The 11,758-nt window shown below is 40.9% G+C and overlaps 1 protein-coding gene across 1 annotated transcript in view; it reads right to left on the minus strand.

The window, feature by feature from the left end:
- Positions 1 to 11,087, minus strand: part of CRHR2 (corticotropin releasing hormone receptor 2) — a 70,933-nt gene extending 59,846 nt beyond the window's left edge. The window contains exons 1-3 of the mRNA XM_009572815.1: positions 11,062 to 11,087; positions 9,927 to 10,068; positions 3,416 to 3,522 (exon numbers count right to left, since the gene is read on the minus strand). Coding sequence (XP_009571110.1) covers positions 3,416 to 3,522; positions 9,927 to 10,068; positions 11,062 to 11,087 — 275 coding nt within the window. The remainder of the gene's footprint in view (positions 1 to 3,415; positions 3,523 to 9,926; positions 10,069 to 11,061) is intronic.
- Between the last annotated feature and the right edge of the window lie 671 nt (positions 11,088 to 11,758).

Here is an 11,758-nt window from a genome sequence, read left to right on the forward strand (position 1 = left end):
CAGTAAAGGAAAAATATGATTCAAAAGAACAAAAGAAAAAGTGTTTTAATCCTCTCGATTTTTTTTTTCTTCAGCTTGATTGGTATTATTGATAGCAGGATTCCTCCTATGGAAAATTTCTGCTTTACTAGTGTGAGAATGTGATTATGTGGGACGATGAGCGTTGTATCATCCCACAGAGCCGTGGGAACTGCCTGTGTGCACCTGAGGGATGGATCAAACCTTTACTATTAATGCGAACACACAAACTATGAGATTCACAGCAGTAGCAGATACATTTAACAATGCCCTGTGAAGTGCCCTGAGCACATCTCTGCAGAGGCTGCACTGGAGATGAATGCAGCTCCATAGCACATTTGGTTTATGCACAAATTCCTCATTTTTCCTTCTCAGCATATTTCTTTTTGTTTGTGTGCTTGTTTGTTTTGCGTTGTAAAGACAGCATGGCTCACTTTTAAGACCACCTACATGTAGACCTTGAGGAACCATCCTTGACTTAGATCTTTAGGAGCTATCTCAATGACTCATTGCCATTCAGTCAGCATGCCAACAAAAATCAAGTCCTCTCCCATAAGTTGGGCTTCACTTTTCATTATTTAGGTGCTAAATGAAATGTTTACTGGCTTATTTTTCATTGCACAGCCAAGAAAGAAGGATTGGTTCATATGTGACAGAACTGGAGAAAACAAGGCTGGAATAGGTTTTCGCAGTAAAAGGGAGTTCCTGGCTGAGTTCTACTTCCTTCTCAGTTGTGTTGGGGTCTCCTGGCAACACAAACACAGATGGCAGATGATTTCATTACTTGCTGCTACATCTGAGCTTTCTGACCCTCAAAATATCTTTTGGTGTATGGTTCCTTAGGGTTTAGGACAGTAGAACATTTCTACTGGCATGGAGGGTGGGTTGTGAATGGAGGACAGAGGGTTGCATAAGGAACTGAGGAAGACAGGAACTGGGGACAAGATGACATAAGATAGATTTGGAAGAATAGGGACTAGATCCTGTTCTTTCCCCTTCCCACTTCAGCATAACTGAGGACTAAGCTTCCCATCAATGCAGCAGCTACTTGGGCTGGGACAGCAACAGTAATGGTGAAGCTCATCTCCAAAAGCAGAACACCCATCTCACTAGTTGATCATCAAAGCAATACTCTTTGCCATGCCAACCAGATATTTAACCTGCTCTTAAAATCTCCAGTATGAGAGATCCCACAGCCTTCCTAGCAGTTATGTTCCAACACAGCAGGTGTGCTCCAGTCTCTTCCTTCAGACAGGACTGCCTTTGGGACTCCATCTGCACTGACAGAACAAAGGAAAATCAAGAGGGTGATGGGTGAGAAGCATAAAAATATGGAGCAGTTGCAGAACTTGAGCCTTCCCAGAGGTCTCCTCTACTTTCACTCTCAGCAGGCACTCATGAGTGAGGTAGATGGGTGGAGTGGAGAAGCAATAAGGAACTGATAGATTTCTCCTCTGGGCCAAGATGTGGGACTATCAGATCTAGCCTTCAGGGTCTTCTATTGTTTTTTTAGCCAGGAATTATCTAAATTCTCTCATTTCACCCAATTAGTAGGTGCCTTCTTCCACCCAAACTAAAACAGGAAAAAAAGCCCCAAAAAATAGGACTCAATTATCAAAACTCATTTCTTCTTGGGACACTTTGAAGAGGTTAAGTATGATGATGATGTGCATAACCTAGAATTTGTGTAGGGGAAATCTGTAATGTAATATGAATCTGGACTGCCTTCACTGGAGCATCTTTAGAACTTTTGAAAACAGATGTAACTCTACAGACACTGAGACAGCCTCATGCTGGTTAACGCTGGCTGGACACTAGATTTTTTTTGCGTGATACAGTGGGAATTTGAAAAGATGGACTATCTTAATTGACAGCATGTACAGGGAAGTACTTAATTGCTGCAGTCATTTTTAATGCTGAAGTTGACAGCAAAATTTAAATCTTGAAGTCAAAGTTCAAATACCAGAAGAACAATTTAGAAGAGATCTTCTGTGTTAGAAGCTGGATACATTCCTACCATATTATCTAATTGTTTTTGTGTTATTTACTCAAGCATTTATAAAAGATTCAGCATCGAAGCAGGGAATATAGTTACAATGAATAATTTGCATTGTAAATTAATTCAGGTCTCCAACACTATGGGAATTAGCATTATAAGCACAGTAAAAAGGTTGAAATGGAAGTTCAAACTGATGCACCATAAATATTCCCATTGAATGTTTTAAGCTTTTTTTCTTTCCATTAGCATAGATTATTCTGTTTATAGATGCTGGGGTGAAAGAAGATTCCTGCTGTTAATATGAAAGACCCTCTTGTTAGGAATGCTCAAGAGGAAGACTTAGCATAAGACTTTGTAGGGATGCTCCACTCTAGGAAAGCAGTAATTCTTTCACTTAGGTCACTGCCAATCATCATGTTGTAATCCAGTGGGGGAGTCCTCCACCTGTTTCTCCTCTGCTACTAGCATAAGATTTTTCTCAAGGATTATCATTGCACAGCACTTAGTGCAGTTGGTTCTAAGTTCAGGTTGAACGCTCCTAGACAAGACAGCACAAATAGTACAGAAATACCAGTCAGGTAATCCAACAAATAATACAGAAATATCCAACCAGGCTACTCCTATTAAAATATATTCCTGTAACTCAGGCTATGTACATACAACACATATGATGGCTGATGCACATCTACCTATTACTTTCCACTAAGTTTCCTTTCCTCCTGCCCTTTCTCTTCTCCCTGTAGCCCTAACTCTTCTTCACAGACTTTCCTTCACTGACATATCCATTTGACCTTCTGTACCACTGAACCAGGGAAGGGAAGTGTTTCTATGCAGTTTCATTGATTTGTGTTCATCATTTCATGAGCACCTGTGGGGATAAAGCTCCTCTAAAGATGTTTCTCTTGTTATTTAAGAAAACTTCTAAGTTCTTTAATGGAAGAAAAATTGAAATTAACCCAAAGCAAAATGGAAAGATTTCATTCCATCTCCTTTGGTCTAGATCTGGGCATTATCTGTCAGGGAATGCAAAATGCCTTATGTTATCATGCACTGCCTTATAAAAAAGAAAACTTGCCCCCAAAACTTGCAACTTGACACACTCAAATCCCAGCTTCCCTTAATGAAGTACTCTGTGCTCACTGAATTTTTTTCTGCATCAATAAGCCATGCACAGTTCTCTTCCTGAATACAAATAGGCTTTAGGTCCTACACTCAGAAGCCACCATTACAGCTCATCCAATACATCAGTCAATGAAACCATGTACATGCTTGGGAGTGTAAAAGCCATGACCGTTTTTCAAGACATACACAACCTAGACAGAGTTATTAGCGGGCTTGAGTAACCCCGTAAGTGTCACACACCCAACCAAGTTAGAAGCATGCAAACAGATTACTCACCTCAAGCACAAGAAAAGCATAAAGGCAACTATAAGGGCCCCTACTGATATACAGTGCCCCAGGTAGTTTATGATGAGAGCAATCTTGTAATGGAGCGCATACTTCCTCTGGAGGTAAAGAGATAACATGATTAAATCAGCATGACTCTCTAAGCACTGACATTAAGGAACAGTTAATCAGTTTAGGAAACAGTAATTACTTTTGTCGACTTCAAAATGATATAATAGGCCCAGGGCTGATGCCTATGTATAAGCCAACATGCTGCCCAGGCACAGAAGTACAGGCTTGGTTTCATTTCAGTTTGGGATTTTTCCATAGTTTCTTACAAATCTCAGCAAAGGTTTTCCGCCTTTTTTCTGTAATTTCCTTGGGTTTTCTTATTTTCATTATTACGCTATTTTAAAACTTTGTTGTTTTAGGGTGACAAAGCTACCAAAGACACATCTTCTCACAGTTTCGAAAGTTATAAAACATTATTTTGTTAGGGAACTTCATGGTCTTAATGAGCCAGCTTATGCTACTTTCCTACTCAAATGGTTTGGTTTTCATACAAAAATGAATCAGTTGTCAGTAAGAATAAATAATAAGCTTTTTCCATACAGGCAGATTTTTCTCTGAGGTACATTCCTTGCAAGCTACGATGCTTATCTTTCAAATTGAGGGCAGAACCAATGCAGACTGAAAGAGCTAGAATCTGCTGGTGTCCTTTCAGTTTTGAGAGAGCCTGACAAACCAGAGATCCTGTTGTTTTTAGCAGCGACCCAAGTATGTGGTGTAACTTAATGTATTAGTGTCTATTTCCTAGGATGCTGAGGAGATTATTGGTAGGTTCTTGATCCCGTAAACAAAAAATTAAGTACAAAAGTGCTCCCACCTAAATCAGTGAATTTAGTGATGTGACCAAAATTTGACCTTGAAATAACTGGAACATTCTTTATTGGTGGGCTGCTGCTGGCTTCAGAGAAAAAAGAAGCATCTCCTCTCTTTGCCTGATGGATAGGAAGAAGTAGAAAAACACTATTCAGATAAATACTGAAGATGGTTAAAAATTGACAGAGGTTTGTCACTTAAAGAACAAAACCCCCTGAAAAATGATATTTATTTATTTATTTATTAGCTTTGGCATAAAACCCCCTGAAAAATGATACTTATTTATTTATTTATTTATTAGCTTTGGCATTTGTTTCTTTTCAGGTTAAGCAGATCTTTCTGATGACTTTGGGATGTTGTCCTCCTCCAGAAGAACGAGACCTTTGAAAAATAACCACCTAAACTTCCTCCCTTGTGATAAAAATATAGAAGTAAAGTCCTACAAATGGCATCAGTTTTCTAATTCTGGTTGAACGTCCTTTGTTTCATTTTTTCTAACAATTTCCCTTAACATTTTATTCCAGTCAAAGGAATTTGTTAGTGAATGTTTGGATGAAATTACAACCAGCAGCTGTAGTTAATCTGTTCCATTGTTCTGTGAAGATAGCATCTTTCAGCACTTTGCCACAGAGAGAGCATGCCCCCTTGGAATCATTTTCATGACGAAATCTGCCTATATCTTCAGCACATGGAGTAATGTGCTGTTTCTGGACAGAACTCAACCATGCAAGGTATTTTTAAGTCTGCTATAAAATCCCCTAAAATAAACTTCCCTGTGCACAGGCCCATTTTCTGAATAGCCTTGAGGAAGAAAAACAAGAAACCACAAGATCTGAATTCCACACTGAGGTTTATTTATGCTTAAGTCATGGGGACACCTAAAGGGGAGGAAAACACGCTTGAACTGATGTGCCTACCTGAAATGCAATGTTGTACTGTTCAGCTAGTGCCCTGGCAAACTGCCTTGCTTATTTATTTTCCCACTTAATTCATGGAATCATAGAATCATAGAATATCTCAAGTTGGAAGGGACCCATAAGGATCATTGAGTCCAACTCCCTGCTTCTTGCAGGACTACCTAAAACTAAACCATATGACTAAGAGCTTCGTCCAGAACTGCTCATGTAGTGCTAGAAATTGTCTAGAAGATGACAATGTTTTTCCCAGACGAAGGATCCTGCTCTTTGAATCTGACCCTTCAGCTCCCTCCTTTGGCTCCTAACCACTATTTCAACTTCACTCAAGTTTTAAGAAGGTATGGCTCAAAACACGAGAGAATTAATCAGAAAAAACCATAGTTAAGCTCCTCTTTGACGCACTGATGTTGAAGGAAAAACAGGCATGACTTTTATTTTTTCTCTTGCTGACACTAACAAGGTTTCCTGAAGGCAAATTCAAATATCACAGAAACAAGAACTGCCTTGGTGCCTATGAAAAACTAAGCTGACAGGGTGGCAAGATCACTTTCCACCAGCCTACATGCAATCTGCATCTCTGGTAGAATTGGAGACAACACCTTCAGGGCTGAAAAACACGTGCCCAGAATCAGTCATGTGTTGGCCAAAGCTCAGTTCATGTAAAATACTTGCATAACTCTTTTCTGTCTCACCCTCTTGAAGACTGATACATTTAAAATGGTAACAACCTTCTACTGTTACCCAATATTCCTCTGCTTCCAGGACGATATTTCACTCCACTAAAATGCAGATTTAAATCCTATTCAGGCTTAAGAGGAAGGTCATTACATTAGAAAGGAGATAGAAAAGGAGAACTAACTCTGTTAGCCTTGCTCTCCGGACCACAGCAGGTCACATCACTGGAGTCCTCTTCCATGCCGTACCTTATGCATGACAATCCTGTTACATCAGACAGTGCAGATTCATCTTCCAGCCAGCTTCTACCAGGTAAACCGAGGAAGCACAGCTTTATGTCTCTCCCTGCACCAGCTTTGCAAATCTAAGGCACACTGGGCTCCCTGCAGCCAGATTTCAGGCTAATGATGGAGTCATTCTGTCTAGAGGACTTTTTCCTTTGCTGTAGCTAGGACGTGACTGCTAACCTGTCCAAACCAAATCAGCTAATGATTTGAACTAATAATGACCTAATGACAGCACTCTTAGCTCTCCAGATGACAAGGATCTTTCTCCCTCTAACAGAACTTCCTGACAGGTCCTGCCAGTGTTTACAGCACATCTTCCTGCAAGACTCTGCACTCCATTCCCAGTTCAGTCACTTTAGATTTCTTCCTGTTGCCAGGATGATCTCATCACCAGTAGAGTTTAAAGACACTATATCTCCTCTCCAAAGACTTTCAGAAGCAACTGGGAAGTATCTTTGTCATCCAAGATGCCTCTGAGTTCACTGCTTTCCTGTTCTGAGCCAGCTGGAAGCTGGATAGCTGTGGCTAATGCGACTGTGCTCCTAAGCAGGATACATTAACTTAAGCCCAGCATGGTGCTAACTCAGTTACACAGCTTGAAGCCACCTCAAAACATTAGCAGAACCAAATTCACATCCAGCTGCCATAGGCCACATAGACAAGACCAAAGTTCCTAATTTATAGCTCTTTTTGGAGGTTAAGATGTATTTTTTGCTGCCTGAGACTCTCATTTGTCTTCTAAGAGCACAGATTTGTGCCAGAGGCAGCAAAGATCCCTTTGACACAGGAGCTTGTGGGCCGAGTAGAAGCTTTCCATTTGTCACACATTATGCCATCAAACAGCCAGTTGGATCAAAATGATTTCTGTACCTGACACCTGTGCCTGGAGAAGGAGCTAACTGATTGTTCAGAGGATGGGATTCAGTCTGACGTTAAGACAACTACATTTGGGTATCTATCCAAAACCTGAACCAATATCTGAAGCAAGGGCTAGAAGCAGTTATGTACACACAGGCACCTAATGCTCCTTGAGGTGCATGCAGGAGACTCTGTGCTTCCTAGTTGGTCCTGGTGACCGACCTCCAATTGCTGCTGCTGCAGGACACGGGTATTCCAGAAGGCCTGTGTCACACCTGCCAGATGCACGGAGAACACTGGCATTTTAAACTACACCGCATAACTACATGCAGGCAACTAGATCCCAGACAAAGTGGGAATCTAGGAGCAAAGCAGTCCCAGAGCACAGTTTTATCAGCTACTGCCACAGGTCTTGACCATAAGTAAAGCAATGGTGTATTAACGTAATCCAGTGAATGTGTGTTGCAGGAGCTTATGCCCCCTAAGATTGACCTACAGCTGAATAAACCCAAAATTTCCCTTGCTGCATTAACAACACTTTGTCATAAAGCATGTAGCACTGGACATGGGGTTGATTTTGAAAAATCCTGTTCTTGTCCCATATGTCAATCACTGCTTTTGAAGTCAAACCATGTAATTTTTTAGCACTCTGGCTAAAGTAGTGTTGTTTTCTGTATTAAAAATAAACATGAAACACAGGGCGTACCTCCTGGCTGATGCTTAGCATCTGCTAGGATCAGTCAATAAATAACAATAGACTCACATGTATGCTTGCATCTCACCTTTAATCAAAATGGAGGATTACGGAAATCCATGGGGATTTTTCTTTTTGTTTTTTTTTGAGATCACAAAGCAACCCAAATATTCATCTGTAACACTGAGCATTATGTAGAGATTTCAAAAATATTCACAAATATTAATATTTGCAAAGCTTGTCACAAATCTTTAAAGAACTAATAAATGAGTTTTTAAGCTTTTGCAAACAAGGGTGGGGGAACATTTGCACTTTCATCTGTTTAAGGAACGTGCAATTTAAGAATTTTTTAAGCTATCACCATAGCTGCAAAGTTTTAAAAAGCAAAAACAGAGCAAAGGAAATAATCCTGTCCTCTAGTCACAACACTTCTCCAGCGTCTTCAAATAAAACTCCACTGTATTTGTGCAGAGATAGCAACTGTTCAAGTCATGCAAACACATAAAGAGTGTCATTAAAATACAGCAGCATTTTCCTGAGTTGGTACAGCAGAGTGCTACTATCAGCTCAGGTTTCCCATACCAGCTAAACACATCAAAGATTTTGAGTCTTCACCCAGCTCTGTTCCCCATTCTCTAAATCAGCACTGGCTGCTACACACCCCCTCTCTTGCTCATTTTTAAGAGGGTGGTTTCACAGAAGTGCAAATCCATTTCATTCAGAGATGGTCTGCTACCACGGTCTGCTGTCCCCCTCAACCCCAGCCAGGCTTTCACTCCCCTTGCTTGGGCTGGCCCCAGCACTCCTGCAATAACGCAAGAAGATGGTTTAGGGAACCGATTCATCTGAAAAAATGACCCAGCAAAAAGTTAGGTTTTCATTTTAAGTGGGAAAGAAATGTAAGGAGGGGCTGTACTGGTGTGGTCCTTAGATCAGCTTAAATTGCCATGGGAGCCTCTCCACTATGCTAGACCACCCTGAACGTGTATCAGTCCCTCTGGATGGCAGTCATGTACTGGTACATTTTTTCTTGCTTTCTAGAAGCCTCTAGCAAATGGAGGTGGGGCGGGGGGTGGGCTACCACCAAATTACCTAGCCAGTGGGTAAGAGTAGGCACTCCTCAGCAGCTGGTGCGTAGTTACCTGTTTTCTGATTCACTTGTCAAAGCCCACATTCAGCAACAACATGGATCTTACAGGATGGATGCTGGGCCACAGCCAAAGCACATCATGACTGTTTTGGGTACAGCACTAGCCCAGATAGTCCCGAGTACTAAATCCGGATTAGCTCTGCAAGCAGCCCTCAGCAGGTGAGACCTTGTCTTCCACACCTCTGTTTACAACTGGCATGGCACAACTCCAATGACAGAATGAGTGGAATGAACCCCAAAACATAAACAGCCCTGAGCTGCTGGGCTCCACCCTGGTTCTTAGAGGGGAAAGTCATCCCTGCCAGAGAGACAGCACAATGCCTTTGTGTGCTTGTGTCCCACCATAGCACTCAAAACAGGAGGAAGAGAAAGAGAACACGGCATGAAAGGCTTGAAAGTTTAAACTGTGTGAGGGTGAATGTCTATGATGCCTCCAAGAAAAGCTGAGATATTTGACAAGAAAAGGACTTTGCATAATGGCTTGCAGCCTTTCTGAAGGAGCTTATCCCTATATGCTAATTTCATTCTGTAAACTCCTATATAATGCAAGACTGGCTCAATCTTTTAAAGACAGCTGGGACCCAAGTCTGCTTTTTATGTATTTTTCTGCTGCTGCCCCTGTACATATTTGCTGAAGGAAAAATGACATTGAGATCCCGAAAGGCCAGTTGTTGATGAGACCTCAGAACTGACAGGTACAGGGTGGAATCAGCTGGTGAAAGCTTATTTTTCAGTGCCAAAGAAGCTTTTGATCTTATTGTTATTATTACTAACATTTACTGTAGCAGCCATAGGCTCTGAACTAAGCTAAGAAGGATCTGTATAAACATACATCATCAGGGACAGAGTGTAATAAAGCATCCTTTTTTAAAAACCATGTGAGTAGGGGATATGGAAAGAGGATAAGTGATTTGCCTGAATTCACAGGGAGGATTTGTTACAGGGACAGACATGGAATCCATCTCAGAAGTCCCAAATTAGTATGTTAACCTTAAGCTTAGCTTTGCATTCATGTATGTTGAAAAATGTCATTGAGAAGAATGAAGTGAAAAATACAGACCTTGTCATCCAGAATAGGCTCGCACTGAGAGTAGTTTATCTTGGAAGCCCATGTCCCATTGCCCAGGCATTCTCTGTAGGCATTTCCTGGTACGGACCAAAATAAAAGAGAGATGAACACTCTGTGCTGGACCTTAAACAGCCTAGCAATTTCACAGATTTAAGAAAAGGTTACAGAAGAGATTATTCACAAGGCAAAGCAACTTATCCCACCTCCATGAGGACTAGAACAGCCTGTTGAGAAGGGAAGAGGAGAAATAAAGGACATAAACACATCTAGAGACAACAAGTATTTAAAGATAATTAGTGATAATGTTTTCCTACAGCACATGGGTTCAGAAGACAGGAAAAGTACAAGAAGAGCCTTGCAAGAAAAAGCTTAATGTTAGTATAGTCTTTTAAAAAGCAGTTAAATGATGTATTCAGAAATGGGCAGAAAAGTTTAGGTCTTTAGTGCTCTATCTAGGAGAATGGTATGTGTATGGTAAACTTATTGCTCTAGTCCCCTCCCATTTATCCCACTGTAAACTAGAAACAACATTCCTGGAGATACTGATTTTCTACAGTCTTCCTATGCAACAACATTATTGGTAAAACTTCTGCAAAGAACCTGAAAAAGGAGCAAGAAAACCACATCTCCCAACTCTGGGGCAGGCAGGCTGGGGATGCCACACAGGAATGTCTCTGAACAGATTTCAGAAATGCATACACCTAGGTTAGGGTATGTTCACCCATCCTCTGTGAAAATGAAACTACTTCAGATCTTTTTCCAAGATCTCCAAGAATGCGAGTGAAAATCACTAATTACTGAAGCCAATTGCAACGTCACCCTGAGGAGCTCTGGGAACCCTGTGTAGTAATATTGGGGGCGAGGAGGGGAATTCAATTTCTGGCCAGCACTTCTCTTAATCACAAGGAACTCAAAGAAAACTACACAGTTTTGCTGCACAGACTACCTTCCTCCACCCATCAAAAGCACATCCAATCCCAAGCAATAGGTTTTTTCCATGCTTATTTTGAACTGTGTCTTAGAAACAAGAGAATTAAAATAAAACAGGAAATTCAGAAAGATCCCCAAAGGACACACATAAACAACTTCCTAATGAACTCTTCATGATGTTCTTGCTGCCTTTTACCCAATTTCTTCTTGGGCCTTTGCCATGGTCATTCAGTGCTAGTTCAGCACCCAGCCATCAGGAAAATAAGATGTCAAATAAAAGCATCAGATTGAACATTTCTAAAAGTGCTGTTGACAACAGCCATTGAAAAAGGTAGACTTTTGAAAAGGTGCTTTTTCCTACAAAGAAGGGAAGTCCACATGGAAATCAACAAGAAACAGTTCACCTAGATGCTTCAGATTACACCATATCCATACAGATCACTGAATTTCATAATACTATTGTCTATTTGCACTTTTTCACTGTTTCTTCTTGAAATGACAAGACCAAATAAAATAAAATAAAATGACTAGTAACATTTGGGTCAACTACAGAAACTTGTGCTAAAGGTTATGGACCTCAGGTTCCTTTTCTGTCACTAGTTTACAGGCAAATTCACATACTTCCCTCTCTTTCTTACTGGAGAATCAGGTATAAACTGCCATTTTCTGTGCAATTTTTTTGTGCAATTTTCCCCTGAAGGCTAACAGGTGACTTCTTTCCTCACTGCTCTGCTTATTATTATTCAACAACCCAAGCTAAATATGTCTCAGGGCATCTTTTACCCCTTCCTCTGAGACCAGGTCTGAGTGAGATTCAGGTGGTTACATCCCTGAAAGCCCTTCTATTTGGCCCTCCTTTTCGCCAGTGCTGAAGCTCTCTGTGCAGAATGGTT

This window comes from Fulmarus glacialis, unplaced genomic scaffold (genome assembly GCF_000690835.1).
Source record: "Fulmarus glacialis isolate BGI_N327 unplaced genomic scaffold, ASM69083v1 scaffold2972, whole genome shotgun sequence".
In the NCBI taxonomy this organism is placed as follows: Eukaryota; Metazoa; Chordata; class Aves; order Procellariiformes; family Procellariidae; genus Fulmarus; species Fulmarus glacialis.